Here is an 18,984-nt window from a genome sequence, read left to right on the forward strand (position 1 = left end):
CACCCCGAGCTAAAGAAAAAAAAAAGCCAGCCCCCTGAGCGGAGTGTCCTCGGTGGAGGCAACCAATAAAGTTTTTTGAATTTGAAACGGAAAGAACCGGCGGCGAGGCTACCGAAAGCAGGCCAGCCCAGAGAGGGCGGGCCCGGTCGCTAAAGGGGCTGGAAGAATAGCGTACTTACGGACTAAGGCGAGAAGGGGGGAGTGGGGAGGGCTGGATGGGACGCCTGCGCAGGGCACGCAGTGGGGCGGAGAGGGGCGGGGCGCCTGCAGAGGGAGCAGGAGGCGGGGCGGGCACCGCGCTTGCGCCGAGCGTGCGGCGGGGAGGGAGGACTTGTGTGTCTGTGTTGTTGTTCGGCGGCGACGGCGGCGGCGGCGGCAAGATGGCGGCGCACGGGGGCTCTGCGGCCTCCTCGGCGCTGAAAGGGTTAATCCAGCAGTTCACCGCCATCACGGGTAAGAGACGCGGGCACGGGAAGGCGGAGAGCGGGCTCGGGAGCGGGCAGCCGGAAAGACCCGGGCTTCCCCCCTCCGTCCTGTCGCTCCCACTCCGGGCTTCCCCCTCGGCTCCCGCCCTCCCTCTGAGGCGGCGGCGGCGGCAGTGACGGGGTCCCGGGGTGAGGGCGCGGGCGCAGCCTCGGCCCCTCCCCAGTCTCGTGCCCCCCTCCCCCCGTCCTTCCCCGCCGCGGGACGAGGACGCGGGGACCTGCCTCTCGTCTCGGGGAGCCGGCGGATGGGGCCTGGCCGCGCTCGGCGAGCCGGGGCCCCGGGGGCGGAGGGAGGGATCGGGCCCCGCACCCCGCCGGCCGCCGCCCTCAGACTCCTCTGGCCCCGCGGGGGGGCCTGCCCCCTCCCCATGCCTCGCCACGGCCGCTCCACACCGGGAGGGCGGCGGCGCCCGTCCTCCCCCGGTGGCTCCCCAGAGCGGCCCCCCAGGCCGGGGGGGTCCCGGGCGCCGGCGCCCACCTCCCCGACCCTGGCTGGCGCAGGCCTCCGCCGAGAAGGTAGTGGGGGAAGGGCGGCGACGTGAAGGGGGCGGGAGGGGACCACCGGGGAAGCAGGTAGCGTTTACGGGTTTGCGGGGAGAGGGGCAGCACCCAATGACCCTTCCGCGGGGGACCCTGAGCAATGAGGGGGGTGCCATGAACCTCCCCCCCCTCCAATATAGCGACGGAAGGATAAGGATGTTGGTGATGCGGCCTTGTGCTGCTCAGGGGAGGCATGGCCGCAGGAGCGTCTGCAGAAAGGGAACCCTGTGCAGTGACAGTACCCACAGCCCCTTATCCAGGCTCCTGCCGCGGGTCTGCACCTCCGGAAAGGACACCTTCGGACCCCCTTTACCCCAGGGTTAAGAGCCATTTGCCATCCTGCCAACCGTCCGTGTCCTGTTCCTTTCTAATGGTGCTGAACTTTTTTTTTTTTGCATGAGTTATTAGAGGGGCGGAGCAAACGGGGAAGTTCTCTGTAAAGTGATTTGAGGGAAGAGTGACTCCATGTGCCTAAGTGTAATTTAACAGTTCTAGTGATTTTTTTTTTTCATTTTGGAAGGAGGTTAGACGTAAGTAAGTCTATGCAGTATCTGTGAACCGGCTAAAGAGATGTTTGCAATATCGAAAGTGTGTTTTTCCAGAACATCCATGTTGAAACTTTAGTTGTCAAGCAGGATCTTACTACTAAGGAAAAATGCCCGTTGCTTTGAAATTTGGAAATTATCGAACAGATGTTTACAACAAGTTTTTGAGGTTGTTTTTTTTTTTAATGTTCACCTTGCTGACCGTGGCTTTAGAAAGTTGAGGTCGATTATTTACTTTATGGTATGACTTCGATTTGCATCAAGTAGAATTTGTAAATGGAGGTCTAAGAATGAGATGTTACCTACAAGTGATATTGTGATATTTAGTGATTATTTGTGATAAATATTTGAGGAAAGTGTCTTCCAAATATATTTTCAGGTAGCTATATTTCTTTTTAAAAAAGGCATTTTGGGACAAAGATTGGAGATAATGTGTCATGTGTTTGCAGACTATTGAGTGGGTCAGGTTTGAGTTAAGGCAGCTCACCTAGGTGGAACAATAGTTTAAGAATGGATGAACTTGGTGTCAGGAAGATCTGAATTTAAATCGGACCTCAGATACGAGGTGTGCCATCATGGACAACTTCTCTCAGTCTGTTTACTCATCTGCAAAATGGGGATAATAGCACCTATCTCCCAGGGTGGTCGTGAGGATACAATGAGGTGATCATTTGTAAAGCTCTTTGCAAGCCTTGGAGAACTATATAAATGCTAGCTATTAAATCCAGGAATGATTTGATCTATTAATCATTTTCTTACTGAGATGGTGTGGTATAGGAGAAAGAGTGCTGGATAGACTTGGTTGCACACCAGACTCTATAGCTTAATAGTGGCCCTGTGCAAGTCATTTGATTTGTTTCATCATCTGTAAAAACTGAGTAATTATACCCTTTTCTAGGATTTTTTCATTTCATTTTGTTTTAGAAAAGTGCTTTTCAAACCTTAAATGTGAGTAGTTGTCAAAATTTCTTGGTTTAATTGTAGATGTTACCAAAGTAATTTTAGGTGTCTTTATTTCTTGGGGATCTCATAGTGTTTTTTCTCAATATCATCTGTAGCACTGTTTTAGTCACAGATAGGTAGCAACACATAGTAATTTCCTAAAAGGCTGGAACATTGACAAGTGACTCATCTAGTTGCCCTGGTTCTGTTTCCAGCACTGTCTCTTAATCCAATAAGTATCAGAAAAAGTGCAGGTATGAAAGGACTTTGAAAAGCCAGAAGTATTCTACTGATGTAATGTTGTAAAACTGTGATGTTTGATTATTTTATTTCCCAACTATGATTGTTAGGTCCTTTCTGCAAAGTCATTAGGTTAATTATGAGTATTTTTGCTACAGGTATTAGAATATCTATTACCAAGAACTTGACATAGTTGCGTTTAACAAAAATTAGTTAAATTTAGTTTAATCCTGTGTGTATTGTGGATGTGCTTTTTAAATAAAAACGTGCATTTATTGTAATAAGTAATTTGTATTAAATATTAAGTAGTTTTAAAAACACGAAATAAATTCCTTCCCCCCCAGAAACTTAAAATACTAGCTTTTGTAGCTAACTTAGTCTTTTCTTCTTGCTGAAAAAAACAGGATAGCAGTATTTCTTTTAAAGAATTCTTAATTTGTAGTGACCATATTCAAAGGAAGAAAACATTTTTATATAACTTTAGAAACTACTTTCCTTAAATTATCACTTCTGTAGTCTTAGGTAGCCAGGATGCACACATCATAGTTACATTTTCCTCAGCAGTTAAAAATTGGCCCTTAAACCATAGTGACTTAATAAAAATTTTCTTAAAGTTGTGCACTTAAGGTAAAAAAAAATCAACTATACAAATACAAAATAGGGAAGCTGAGGCATTTCATGTGAAAAAGACCTGGAGATTTTAAATGATTGCAAGCTCAAAATGAGTCAGTGTGACATAGCTGCCAAAAAACCACGATTATTAATATATTGTCCAGAATACACAAAGTAATAGCCGCTCTGTACTTCGTGCTAGATAGAATGTTTGGAGTATTATGTTCAATTCTGAGTACCAACTTTTATGAGTGATGTTGAAATGGATTGTGTTTAGAGAAAGGTGACCAGGATTGTGAGGAAACTTAAAACCATATGATCATATGAAGATCAGGTAAAGGAATTGAGTATGTTTCTAGCCTAGAAAGAGACAAGGCTTGAGTGGGGCTGTGATAAAGTGGTAGTTTTCCTCATCTGTAAATGGACCTTATCATTCTTACAGAATTACTGTGAAGAAAGATTTGTCCATAATAAAGTGTCATAATGTGAGCTGTTAATAATTATGTGAATGAAGAAGCTCTGTTGTTCAGACTCTGAAGTTGGAACAGCCATTTGAGCTCATCCATCTGTGTGTGTGTGTGTGTGTGCGCGCGCGCGCACATACCTACATATTGGGCAGGCACTGTAGATGGAGAGAGGACTGGATTTCATTTGGGAACTTGTGGAGGACATATCAAGCTTCTTCTTGAAACAAAGTTCATACTTTTTTGTTTTCAGATTTTTATTAATGATCGCACCCTCATTTCCAAAAATAACATCTCTTGGCCCCTCTTCAGGGAGCTATCATTTATGACAAAGGGCTCATGTTAATTGAATTCATGGATTGCCATAATTCTCTAAAGAATTAAATTTCCAGGGCACCCAAAGCTCAATAAAGAAAGGGACATAGTGGGCATAAAAGACTGTAACCACAGCATTAATAAAGAATTACATAGGAGAAGCAGGGTAAAGAATATCATTAGAAATCTATGATTGGGGGGAAGAAGTGGACCAGTTAAATAGTAAGAATGAGGAATAGCGTTGGATAGCCCAGATGTTCCATTGGTGTCTACCATAATCAATAAATCCAGAAAGAAGCCCCTTGCATGTTGGGTAAACCCCTTGTGATGTTCACAAGAAGAGAGTTGGATGAGATGAAGTGTGACTGGGTCAATAATCTGCATCGTTGGTGATAGTATGCACCTTAGTGGATCTGTGAATGCATTAAAGAAGTACTACAGGAAGGGAAATTAAACTTACTCTGCTTGGCTCCAGGAAGACTAGCATATATTTCAGAAGCTCACAATATAAATAAGAACTTGCTAACAATCAGGAACATCCAAAAATACATTGGGTTTCTTCATGAAGAAATGAATTTCCAGTCACTGGTAGTGATCAACCAGAGACTTGTCTTGATTTCATAAGGATCATTTGTGGTTCAAATAGATGTTGGACTAGAAGATCTTTAAATGTCTCTTCCAACTCTAAAGGTTCTATGATTCCAGAGGAAAGCAGCAATAAAAGTTTTATTTTGGGGAGTATTGAATAATCTTTTTCAGATATATCTTCCTAATTGTGTTTTGCTTAAGCTAGTATTAGAGTGAGTCTGCATGCTTTGAGCACATAATTTATGGCTAGGGAAGAGTGGGCATTTTGGAATTAAAATTGACTGTGAATAATCAAGAGTTTCTAAAGGGATTAAATGATTGTAGAACTGAGAACTAAAGCTTATTTGTTGGTAATTATTTTTGGAGCCATTTTGAGTAAAGTCCTATTAATCAGCATTTCTGCCTTTTCGTCAAATGAAAGCCTAGCTTTTAAGTAAAAGCAATTGCCTGAACCTCAATGTTTAGTACACTCAAATACTGAACAACTGTGACAAATCATATCTGCACTTACTCATTGAATTCCAAAAGTCTCATTTATACTTGAAAGTACAAAAATTCACCCTGACTTTTATGGCCCTATTTTGTTATAACCACTCAAGATGATAATATTTCTTTATGAAGTTAAAAGTGAGTGCTAGAGTGTGTTGAAAGTTTGAAAATAAGAGGATGTTTTGAATGGTACCAAAAAATTAGAGAATTGTGATAAAAGTGTCAAGGATGAATTGATTGAGGGCAAGAAAACAACTTATAAGAAAGCTGCTTCAGCTTTGATTCAGTCATTACCTTGTAAAAGTATAGCTTCTGCCATACAGTTCAAGTGATTAGCTGCTGTACATTTTTTGTATATTTATGAAGAAAAGGTAAATGACAGGAAATCAGACATAATAGAATTTATTAAACAAATTTTAAGGTATGGATTGATACAGATTTCAGGGAAGTTCAGTATCCCAGACTATATAGCCACATTCACTAGCATTGTGACCCTGGGCTAGTTACTTAATCTATACCTCAGTTTCCTCAGCTGTAAAATAGGGATAGCACCTACCTTCTAGGGTTGTTGAGAGGATTAAATGATAATATTTGTAAAGTACTTAGAACACAGTACTTAGCACATAGTCAGTGCTTAATAAGTGCTTATTCGCTTCCTTCCTAAATAACTGATCAGCTAAAAAACTTCTTACTAATAAAAGGTATTTGATGTACTGTTTACTAAGACAAGAATGTACGCAATATATTTTATAAATATTTCTATTCCAAAAAGGTTTGAAACAAACATGGACACTTAATAAATTTAAATTACTCAGAATGCCTGGTTTTGTATTACCATGTGTTAGGTACATTGACTTTTCAGTTAAAAATGAGTTGTTTGGACCAGATGGACCCCAAATTCCTGTTCTAGCTCTAGGTCTACGGCTTTGTTATTTTTTGTAAAGATTAAGTGTTTCTCTTTTTGATGTGTAATATATGATGAATTTAGCTGTAAAGAGGAGCTCTCTGTTGATGTGATTTCATCATTGTGGTATCATACATGCCCCTTGTGAAATTTTATAGTAAGGTTAATTTATTTTATTAAATGTTAATATGTTTCATTTCAGGAAAAAAATGGAGATTTCTTCTAGTGTAGTGCAGTAGTAGATTTGGCATTTTCCTCTAGCATCCTTACACATCAGTGAGATTAGACTCCATTCCAGGAAAAGGAAACCAACAACTTCGATAGGATTGGACATTTTTTCATTCCAGTTGATGTGGCTAAGTGGAATATGTGTAAAAGTTTACTTCCTCCTATTGGAGATTTTCTAATTTTTGTATTGTTTTGTTATTGATGGATTATCTTGGAATCTTTGTATAAAACCCACTTTGATCCCATTCCACATATCCTTAGTCTTTGTTTAGGTTACTACAATATATGTTTGTAAATATATTTAGAAATTAGTTTAACTTCCAATATAGATTAGTTTTGGTTGGAGTGCCCTGACATGACCTTAGAGCTCCAGGCCACCATTCTTTAAAAATAAATTCTTATTGCTATGTTTTGTGTTTAGGTCACTTTTTAATGTTGTTTTTCAGTGTATCTTTTCTGCATACTCTCCCAGAGAGCCATCTCTTATTAGGATTTAAAAAGAGATGCTTAGCAAAACTAAGCAACATATTGAAAAAGTAAAGTAGGAAGAGAGAAGAGTGACACATATAATGGTTTCCATGACATGGGACATTGCTTACTTCTGGTTTTAAAGGTATTTTTATAGTGTATGCCTACTATCCCCTCAATAAGCTAATATAAAGCTTCATAATATGCCACAATCCTTTCTGTTTTTCCCTCATAATTAACTATTGTTGCTTTTCCTTAGAGATATTCTATCTAGTCACTACTTACCTATTTAGCATCTTCATTTTTTTCTGCAATATGTAATGAGAGTAAATTGTTTTTTGTGTATGCGTGTTTGTACACAGGTGAACATATTCGATTAGATATGTGGTTGTATAAAGTATATGCTGATCTATTGTCTACTCCCTTATTCTATTCTGACAGTTTCTTATTTATGCTAGCATTTGGCAATTTTTCAGAAATTGCATACAAAATCTTCATTTATTGAATGATTTGCAGGAGCTTTCCAGTACAATGTAAGCTCCTTGAGGGCAGAGATTATTTTTGGTTTCTTGTTTCTGGTCCCTACTCCTGGCACAGTGTTGTGCACATAGTAGGCACATATGAGGCAGTATGTCATAGTGGACAGAATGGTGAATTTGGAATCAAGAATTCTGCAATAGCCATTAGTTGTATGGCCCTGGACAAATCATTTAATTTAGTTCTGTTCAGTAAACATGATTGCCTATTATATGCCAGGCATCATGCCAGGCTTTGGACATACAAAGACAGAACAAAACAGTCCTTGACTTCTAGAGCTTACATTCTATTAAAGGGAAATATATACTGAAAATATTAATATTATGATATATCCATAGATATAAAATAACATACAAAAATATATTCAGAGTAAATATAAGATAATTTCATGGAGGGGAAAGCACTAACAACTGGTAGACAGGGAGTGGATCAGAAAAGACTTCCTGTAGTAGGTGGCTTCTGAATTTTGCTTTGAAGAAATCTAAGGATTATTTTAAGGAAGAGATGAGGAGATAACATTTCAGGAATGGAGGATGCCCATGCAAAAGCATGGATAGAGACAGGAGGAATGTCCTGTATGGGAAACAGCAAGGAGGCTAGTGTGGGTTCATAATGTGATCAGTCTGGAAAGATCTTTTGAATCACATCATGAAGGGCTTTGTGTGCCATTCAGAGGAGTTTGTATTTTATTCTAGAGGCAGTAGGGTGCCACTGAAGCTTCTTGAAAAGGGGAATGATGTGCTTAGATACACTCTGGGGCCATCTCTAGTGTTCCTGATCTATATCTTGCCACTGGGCAAGACTTTGCATAGCCCTCCCTCACTTAAATCCAATCTACTTGCAAGTCATGGCATCATCTTCCTGATGCCTTGGTCCTCTCCAAGAACGAAGGACAAACAACAATTCTTTAGGAAGCTATTCCACAAAGTTGTGAGGATCAAGTGAAATTAAATTTGTAAAGAGTTTTCCAAATTTTAAAATGCTTTATAAACGTAAGCTATTATTAATATTATTTAAAATAATGATAAATGCTTGATGTATCAGAATTGTGAATTATTTATGGAGAGTAAGAATTACATAGGAGTTTTGTTTCTTCCCACTCCAGTAACCAAAGTGATATTCCTAATGCACAGATCTGACTATATCATTCCCCTGCTTAATAAATTCCAGTGGCCCCTTAATACTTTTAGGGCAAGATTTCTTAATGTTTTTTGTGTGTGTCATAGATCCCTTTGACAGACTCATGAAGCCCTCTGAAAGTAATGTTTTTAAATCCATAACACAAAATTCATGGGAAACCATTTTTATTGAAATAAATATATAATTTTTTCCCCACCCAAGTACATAGATCCTCTAAAATTTCTCCCCTAGGTGAAGAACTTCTGTCTATGATCAAAAAGAAATTCCTCAGACATTTAAAGCCATTCATAATTTGGCACCAGCCTACCTTTTTGGCCTTATTGTATGTTATTCCTCTTTATGTCCTCTGTAGTCTAGTCAAACTGGCGTTTTTTTGTTTTTTTTTTTCCAGTTTTTGACATCGCATCTCATTCTCTGTATATAGCTGTCCCATGCTTGGAATGCTCTCCCCTCATCTCTGCCTCTTAAACCATTTTCTTTAAAGTTTAGTTCATGTGCACTTCTTACATGAAGTTTTTTGTTATTCCTGTAGCCTCTCCCCTCTCCGTCATTACCTTGTATTTATCTTGTATATACTTAATATGCGCTTGTATGTGTACCTGTTATATCTTCCTCTAGCGTGTATGATTATTGAGAGCAGAGACTTTCATTTATGTTTGTGTTCTCCAGTGGCTAGCACAGTACCTGACACATATAGAAGGCTCTTAATAAATGATTTAGCACAGCTAGGTCCTGTTCATGGGAATAACAAATCCCAGAGTATTAAGATTCACACTGTTGAACTTATAACTATGTAAAATATGGTAATTGGTTGCAGGCCAATGGCAGTAATACAATGGGAATTTGAATGACTTCAAATTTGACCACTTCTTTGGTGGTGAGGGAGAGAAGAGTGTAGTATTGTCTCTTGGATAAAAGATCTGCTAGTAGGGGAGATGGCAAAGAATTTTCATCTACTTAACAGTTTACCCTGACAGTCATTATCAGCTCTATTTTGTATACATGCCGTAAGTCATGATGATGATTATATTAATTATAATTACTGACGTTTCTGTAGTGTTGTGTAATTTACAAAGCTCCGTAGTTTTCATTTGGTTCTCATAAGAATTTTGCAAATAGGCTGTGGAGGCATTATTGTCCCCATTTCATAGATGGTTGTTATCTACCAACGTCGTAAAGCAAGGAAGGGGCAGTATTGTAATTTGAATTCAGGTTTAGATTATTGGCTCCTATTCTGAGCTTCACATAAGACAGTATGGATAGGTATAGCCAGAGTTAGAATGTTCATTAGTGATAAAATCTTTGTTTAATAGCATTATACAGTCCAGACAGCTTTGCTTTGTGAATTATGTTCGGTTAAAAATCCGGCATAACAATTGCCTTCACAACTCTCTTGTCCATTTAGCAATCACTTTCTTTAAAGGAATTATGTGTGGTTTTTTGGTTTGTTTTTTTGCTATGGTAGTTGTGTATGATAACTATAGGAAAGTTACTTTCTGGAGATCCCCATGAAAAGAGAAATCTGGATATACCACCATGTTTCCAAGTCACCTAGTTTTACTACTTTGGCATTAGCTTTAATTATTCACTCTCTCACACCACACATCAACTCAGTTGTCAAATCTATTTCATTTTTGTCTTGGTATCCCTAGCACCTAGCCTAGTGCCTTGCACATAGTGCTTAATAAATGCTTAATAATATATTAAGGTTGTGCTGTGCCTGTTGGTTCAAAAGGGCCCTGAACCTTCAGGGCCTTTGCTGAACCTGAGATTTCATAGGGAGCTTGTGTTGAATAAAGAACAACAGCTGCTTTGCAACTTATAGTCTTAAACAGGTGCCTGGGACACTGAGGAGGTGACTTGCCTAGGATCACAGAGCCAGTGTGTGTCAGGAACTTGAATATAGATCTTCCTGAGCCTGATCCCAGCTTTCATCACTCTGCTATGCTGGCACATTGAGAATATACCCCTAAAATGACAGCTCTGTGAAAGGAACAAAAATTAGATGTGTCCTGGTAAAATTTTTGCCAAGTACAGGCTGCAGTCAGGTTTTTTAAAAGCTAGATTTAGGGGAAAAGGCAACCAGTATTTAACCAATAGTGACTTGATCTGGTGATTTAGTGCCTGAGTTCTGTTCTATACTTGCTGTTTAATTGCTAGGGTGACTTTGGGCGGGGTAACTTAATCTTTTTGGTTCTCTTATTTCCTTATCTGTAAAGTGAGCAGATTGGGACTAACTTTTTAAAGACCGTTTTAGGAGGAGGAGGCAGGGTCAAGATGGCAAAGTAGCAAAAAGAAATAGAGTAAGCTTCCTTGTCTCACTAAATTCTTCCACATCTAAAAAATGTACTCACCTGAATCCTTATTAGGAAATGCAAGAGGAAAAAAATCAGTCATCTTTCCAGCCCAGGTCACTGTAGGGAGACAGACGTGGAAGCATATGGCAGGATCTGACATTCAGAGCATTATGCAGGAAGAAGCTGAGCACGAGCATTAAGAGGTCTCCTCTTCAGGAACCTTGTGTAGGATGCAATTGACAGTTCTGTCGCTCGTTATCTAGTATTGGATCATAGATCTAGGGTGAACTGAGGAGGGGACCTGTATTTAGGGGTTATTTTTCTGGGTGAGGAACAGCTGTGAGCCCTAGGCTATTATTTGTTATTCAGTTGTTTCAGTATCTTACTCTTTGTGATCCCATTTGGAGTTTTCTTGGCAAAAATACTGAGTGGTTTGCCATTTCCTTCTCTAACTCATTTTACAAATGAGGAAACTGAGGCAAGCAGAGTTAAGTGACTTGCCTGGGGTCACACAGCTAGTACATGTCTAAGGTCACATTTGAACTCAGATCTTCCTGACTACAACCTGGCACTCTATCCACTGCACTGTCTAGCTGCCCTTACTTTAAAAATCTAATCCAATCTACTCATTTTACAGATAAGGAAGTAAGAAGGCTAGGAAGATACCTACCCAAAGGCTGTTATATACTGAGCCATAAAAGCAAGATCAGAAGTAAGCAAGCGGCTTTGTGGCTTGGACTCCAGGAGCAGAGCAGAGCAAAGTGGAGTCTTAATTCTAACTTCTAGCGCAGTCTGAAGTTTGCAGAGGAATAACTAGGGCAAGAATCCCAGATCAAAGGGAATCCTACTGTTCAGTTTCGGTGAACATTGCAAGGTGCAGAGATTACTGATAAGCTGAGTGCAGCAGCAGCAGTGGTAGTCAACTGAAGCTTCATGGCAAGCCCACAGTCCTGTTGCTCAGACCCAAACTTGGGTCAAGAACTTGCAAAGCTCAAACCAAGAAGGAAGCAATCAGAGTCTGCTTTGGGTTAGAGCATTTTAGGAATAGCTTGCCAGGTTCTCAGCCTGAGGTGTTCCTGAGATCTTGGAATAACACAAAACTTAATACTCCAAGAAGACAGCAGTAGGATCAGCCTACCTTCTCTCCCAAAGTCTACAGAAGCTAGCCCTAACATAAAGTCTGAAATCAGAAAACCCTAACATAGTCTGAAGTCAGAAAATAGTCTGGAAGAATGAGTAAACAAAAAAAAAGAATACTACCATAAAAAAGCTTTTATGGTGACAGGGATGACCACAAAACATCTATAAACAAAGCCTCAAAGAAAAACACAGCTAGGACACAAATTCAACTAGAACACCTGTAAGAGATGAAATGAGAGGGTTTTTTTTAAGAGTTTAAAATATTTTTTATAAATGAAAGAGTATTTGAGAGAAAAAATGGAAAATGAGAGCTATGGAAGAAAGAATTGGAAAGAGAATAAATAGCTTGGCATAAAAGTTATGAAAACCTGGTCAAGTAACAAACTCTCTGAAAATTAAAATGGGTCAAAAATAGAACTAATGATTTCATGAGACAAGAAATATTAAAACAGGGTTAAAAGACTGAAAAAACCCCCACTTCAACAAAGTGTAAAATATCTCATAGCAAAAATGACTGACTTAGAAAACAGATTGAGGAGATAAAATTAAAGAATCATTGGACTCCCTGAAATCATGACCCGCCCCCCCCCCAAAAAAGAGCCTAGATATAGTTTAAGAAACTATAAAAGTTTTGTCCAAACCTCTTAGAACCAGAGAGCAAAGTGGAATGAGAAAGAATCTGTCAACTCCTGAAAGAAACTACCAAATTAAAACTCCCAGTTATAGCCAAAATCCAGAGTCTTCCTGGTCAAAGAAAAAATAGAGCAAGCAATCAGAAATGAAGAATTAAAAGCATCAAGGACCCACAGTGAGGATGATTTAATCACAGTGATATAAAAGAGTAGAAAGTTTTGAGTACAGTATTCCAGAAGGCAGAGATACAGGTTTACAACCAAGAATAATCTTTCCAAAAAAAACTGAGTATAATCCTACAAGGTAAAAATACAGATTTAATGAAATAAAGGACTTCCAAGCATTCGTGATGAAAAGGTCAGAACTGTGTAGGAACTTTGAAATACAGCATAGAAGTCAAGAGAAACATTAAAAGATCAATATGAATAAACTTTACATTCTAATACAGGGATATACATACATACATTTATAGATAGATATAGATATACATGTCTTCCCTCTCTGAACCTTATTATTATCATCGGTGGTCATAGAGGAGTAATTAGACAAGGCCTAGCAGTGGTTCTGTTGATGACCTTAAAAGAAGAATGGAAATGTTTATAGTACTCTTTGTGATGGCAGGGAATCAGACACTGAAGGGGTATCTATCAATAGGGGAATGACTAAACAAATTGTGGTACATAAATGTAATAGAATACTGTAGCTTGATAGTATAGCAGAACAGTATAGTTAGCAGTGATTTCTATAGGGATAGCAAAAGTTTTTATCCCAGTGTTATGTTATTTTTGCTTTCTGGGATATTTTAACTCAGCTTGAACTTCAAAAAGAACTTATCTAGATAATTGAGATTCAACTGTTTAATTCTCTGGGAAGAAAAGAATAGGTAACTGTCTAGGGAAGCTGGTTCTAAAGCTTACTGATAAGCAACGGGACACCTCATTTTGATAAGATAAACTGCTGGAGAAGAGCCTTCAGAGTTTCTTTGATACCCAGGAGCTAGAAGCTGTTGGAATAGATTGGAGTTGCTGATGGATTTGCAAAATTAAGTGCCTAGACCTAGTCTATGACAACACCAATATTTTTAAATCAGAATTTAAAGAAGAAATAATACTAGAATTAATATTGGAAGTATCACAAAACTACATTTATCATTGGAGGGATGTGTAAACACAGGACAGTTTGAATTGTATTAAATTCAACAATCTCAAGAGATTTTTATTTTTGGAATACCTGTGTATTGTGTTGAATATTCTAGTACTTATTCAGTTCAACAAATATTTATTCAGCATCTTTTAGGGTGCAAAGTACCCTGCTCTCAAGGATCTTATAGTAATGGACTAAGTTAACACACAGATAACTGACACAATAATCCTATAGCTACAATATACAATAATATGTGATAATTGCATGAGCAAGGTACATCTTGAAGTGCTGTATGAAATACAAGAGGAAAAAAGCAGATATCAGCTTGGAAACATCAGGAAAGTTTCATTGAGGCAGGTAGAATTTCATTTGGTCTTTAAAATGTGGATAGGAATTTAATAGGCAAAAATAGGGAAGAGTAGGGCATTATAGAGTACAGTAGTATGTGAATTAATTGGGACAAAGTAAAAATTAAATTAGATTTTTATGATAAACCTCGCAACATTTTACATTAAAGAACTATCTTTTTAATATGCAATATGTTCTTTTGCTTCTTTCACTTATTTTTTACAATTTGGCTTTGAGTTAATAAAAATTTTACATTTTATTCACCATGAAACCGTATTTTGATCACATTGGGTATTAAGTATAATGAATTGTCCATTTTTCCAAGAGTGCAGATATTTTCCATGGAGTTTGAATTGAGCAGGTTTGGATAAACTTAATATGTAGCATGATGCAAGGTCATGTTGCAATATCATATCTTTATTTGGAAATTGTTGTAGTTCTTCTAATTCTCTTAATCAGCATATCAGTAAAAATGTCAGAGTTTGTCACTTGCAGGACCAATAGAAATAAAAAAATCTTCCTTTTTAGAAGTAGATATGTTACAATTTGAAGACTACCAGATCTTACAGGCTTATCTTGATAATGTATTTCTGTGGTTTTGGAATAGCCTTGAATGAAAAAAGTGAATTTTATGGGTTAAAAATTACCATTTTTCAGTCTTCGGTACTCCAGTCTTTGTATTGTCTTGTCCATGATAAGCATTTTTTTTTTACGTATAGCAGTGGTTAGCAGCAATTTTTAACTAGTTTTCTTTCTGTTCTTCCAATTATAAACATATAAACTAGAATCTCTCCAGCCAACACTTTCCTCTGAAGTTCTTTGCTTGTTTTCTAAGGAATAATAAGGCTCCTTTGTAGCGATAATTTGCCAGTTCTTTGCATTTGATGTTTTTCATTTTCAGTACACTTGCCTTTGAGCTTTTTTGGGGGGGGGGGGCAGGGCAGCTGGGGTTAAGTGACTTGCCCAAGGTCATACAGCTAGTACATGTGTCAAGTGTCTGAGGCCGAACTTGAGCTCAGGTCCTCCTGACTCCAGGGCTGGTACTCTACTCGTTGTGCCACCTAGCTGCCCCTGCCTTTGAGCTTTGGAGCAACTGATCCTTGAAGCTTTTTACTTTCTCTACACCCAAACTGGTACAATATCTCTAACAGTCAGTGAAGTATGCTCTATAAGAGCTACAACCTTTTCATATTTCCTTGGAGTAATAGCCATTCTTAAAAATCATAGAATTAAGAAAACACAGTAAAAGAGAATAAAGAAACATATATAGCATGAAATCCAGCACTGAACTGTCAGAGAAATAACTAAAGATGAGGAAAATAACTCAATTCTGCTTCACTTATATAAGGTTAGTTGTTTTTCATTGACCTAGTGTCAGTAGAAGTACACATACATGACTCTTAAAATCATATCAAAATTATTTCTTATTCTGAGTAAATCACATATCACCATAGGGAATATGTTGAGCAAAGGAAGAGGGCGTGAAAGTGAAGGGTATATTTAAGAAACAGAGTTGAGTTTGAAATGTAGAGAGAAGTAATAATAATAACTGACTTTATATACCACTCAGTAACTTGAACACTGCTTTATATGTTACTCTGAGCCTCAAGACAATCTTGCAAGATAACTACAGTTATTATCCCCATTTTTTCTCTAGATGAGGAAACTGAGATTTAGAGAGGTTAAGCAGTTAAATCCCACAGACAGTGTAAAAGGCAGGATTCAAACCCAGGTCTTTCTAGCTTTCAGTCCATCGTCTTATCTGTGTACCAGACTTTCTATGAATAACATGAGATAAGGCTGATAAGGTGGCACGATACATAGTAATGACATAGTAATGATGGTCCATGAATGCAAGGTAGAGGTATTTGACCTTATCTGAGTAGGCATTATGTAGCCGTTGAAGAATATTGAGCAGAAGAGTGACATGATCAGATCTATGTGTAAGATAGATGCAACATGAATCTTTGGATCACAGAGGAAAATGAGCAGAGGGAATTGAAGACATTTTAAATAGTATTCATTTATATATTTATATATAATTTATATAAATTTATATATAATTTGTTAATTCGTTAATCACTGCTATGTGTCAGGCATTTGCTAGACAAAAAAAAATGCAAAAACATGTTTCTTGCCCACAAGGAGTTCACTTTCTAATGAGGGAAACATATAAACAGTGATGTACATAGAAGATAATCTCAGAGGAAAGACACTACTAGCATTTGGCTGAGCAGAAACAGAGTGAGACTGGGAAACATCTCATACAGAAGGTGGGATTTTGAGTTGAGTCTTGAAAGAAACCAAGAGGCAGAAGTAAGGTGGGAGAGATCATTTGGGGAGCAGCCAATGTAAGAAGACTAGAAAGGTAAGAATTCCTTTTAAGTAGATTTAGAGGGTTATTGGTTTTTAACAACTTTAACTTTTAACAACTTAAAGGGCTTTAAGAAAGAAGATTTTGTATTTGATCCTGCATTTGATAGGGAGCCCTTGGAGAGTTTGTTGAATAGAGTAGAATAACATGGTCAATTCTGTGCTTTAGGCACTGAGTGGCACTGGCAACTGAGTGGAGGAAATGCTGAAGTGGGGAGAGACTTGAAGCAGAAAGACAAACCAGAACGGTCTTTACAGTAGTTTACTGTGAGATTATGAAAGACTAAACAAGGCTGGTGAGAGAAAGTTGAGATGTGAAGGTTGAAATGACAAAGACTTGGCAACAGATTGGATATGTGGAGTATGAGAGAAAGGAGTTGAGGATAACACTGAGCCTGAGTGACTGGGACTTCTTTACAAAATGTGTTGGTTTTTTGGGGGATAGCGTTTTCTTGTAGTGCCTCCAGCTAGACTCATAGGATTAATATTGTGACGGAATTTCTTTCCTCAAACAGAGTTACAGTGTGATTTGAGAGAAAGCACCAAAGTAGAGATGAGGGCAGCTCAATAATGGAGTTAGAGAAAAGATAGAGATCAGGACTCATAGAATGAGGGTTACAAACTGTTAGAATGTCTCTGTTTGCCACATCCTTTTTAGTTGTGATTAAGTACAAAAAAGCAGTTTCTTTTTTAGTTTACTCTTTGAAAGATAAAGTTGTTATCCAGGCAAATTATTTGAAAATGGGTCAGATGCACTCTTTTCATGCAGAATTATATTTCTAGCAGATATGAAGAAAGTTGTTCTCTCTTCTCAGTAAGAACTCTGGCTTGCTTGTCTTTGTGCCACTTTTATTCTTTTAGGAGTTGCAGGTATCTATGTTCGTCATTTGGTTGGTAGCACGAATGTGTGCTTTCATAGCTTTGTCTATTCTCCTTTTCTTTCCTTTTCTCTTTAACCAAGCTTTAAGTCTTAGGCACATGACTTCCCATTCCTAGGTATTCATTCTGTTTCTTCTTAACAAAGTATAGTAATAGTAATGGTTGACATTTAATATTTTAAAGTTTACAAAAGCACTTTACATAATTTTTGAGGGTGGACATTCTGGGTATTCTTGTTTTCTTTTAATAGAAAAACAGATTCAGAGAGGTTAAGTGGCTAAGCCCCAGTTGTGAAGATGCTTAAGAGGTCTACCCGTGGAACTCCATCTCTGACAAAGAGTTAGTGGGAGGCAGTGTCTCTTTGAGGACAAGCTTAGTCATTGTAATTTCACAATATTCAGTTTCAGTTGTTTTACATTTGGTCTCATTGTGTTTATCGCTTTCCTAGTAATCCTTATTTCACTTTGTATCAATTCCTGTAAGTCTTTCCATAGGAAGACTGCTTTTATTTTAGTTATACCTCATCCTTCAATCTCTTTATTTCACATCTAGCCGCCTACAAAAAAAGTTTAGAAAACTAAACTTCTAAACTTTAGGTATGGGGGAGGGACAAGCATATACAAAATGTAAAAATACTCTGAGTTACTAGTCATTTTTGTATTATTTAATACATACTTAATATAAAAATTTGTCTTTGTCTTTGACCTTTTTTCTCTGCCTTTTTTTTAAGGTGCAAGTGAAAGTGTGGGGAAACATATGCTTGAAGCCTGCAACAATAACCTGGAGATGGCTGTCACAATGTTTTTGGATGGTGGAGGAATAGCTGAAGAGCCTAGTACCAGTTCAGCCAGTGTATCTTCTGTCAGGCCACACACAGAGTATGTCTTTTTCCCCCCATTGTTGTGGGTTTTTTCTAATTTAAGATTTATATTTTTAGGAGAATTACTTAAACTATCATCTTAAAAACCCTACATCAAAAGAAAACATTTGCAAGTAGAAATAGTAATACTTTAAGGAACAGTATTTTTTTTCACCACAATTTTATTAATGCAGTAACTATCTAGGGCAGGCTTATCCCTGTTTTATGGATGTGGAGACAGGTATGTGGAGGTCAAGTGACATGTCTGAGGTTACATAGTCTGTTACTGACAGTTGGAATAGGAATTGAGGACATCTAACTCTTTGCTCCATAAACTGGATAAATTTGATTAACTTTTATTGTGTAAGAAAAATTTCTGTATAAAATTAGATATCTGGAAAGAATTGTATTATGTTAATGATACTCATCATAATGACTAATAACATTATAAAAGGTTGTTAAATGCTTGAGATAGAAGTGTAACTTTTTTAGCAGGTACAGCTAAATGTGTCCCCAAGAACGTCAAAAATAATAAAGGTGTTGTTGCAGCACTTCTTGTGGTAGCAAAAAACTAGAAACAAAGGTGCCTATAAATTGAGAAATGGATGACAGAGTGTCATGTCAACATATAATGGACTGTATGTCATAAGAAATAACAAATATGAAGACTGTTAGAGAACTTTGGAAGACATGCATGAACTGAAACAAAAAAATAATAAGCAGAACCACAAACAAAATTTACCAAGTCACTACATTGATGTAAAGGAAACCCAAACTTGAATGACACCAACCATTGCATTGAATAATCTTGACTC

General features: G+C 38.1%; 1 protein-coding gene across 1 annotated transcript in view; it reads left to right on the forward strand.

The window, feature by feature from the left end:
* Positions 1 to 349: 349 nt before the first annotated feature.
* UBXN7 (UBX domain protein 7) overlaps positions 350 to 18,984 on the forward strand; it is a 44,180-nt gene continuing 25,545 nt past the window's right edge. Inside the window, exons 1-2 of the mRNA XM_036743056.1 lie at positions 350 to 453; positions 18,041 to 18,188. Of these exons, the coding sequence (XP_036598951.1) occupies positions 381 to 453; positions 18,041 to 18,188 (221 nt within the window). The 5' untranslated portion in view covers positions 350 to 380. The remainder of the gene's footprint in view (positions 454 to 18,040; positions 18,189 to 18,984) is intronic.

This window comes from Trichosurus vulpecula, chromosome 2, assembly GCF_011100635.1.
Source record: "Trichosurus vulpecula isolate mTriVul1 chromosome 2, mTriVul1.pri, whole genome shotgun sequence".
NCBI classification, from domain to species: domain Eukaryota; kingdom Metazoa; phylum Chordata; class Mammalia; order Diprotodontia; family Phalangeridae; genus Trichosurus; species Trichosurus vulpecula.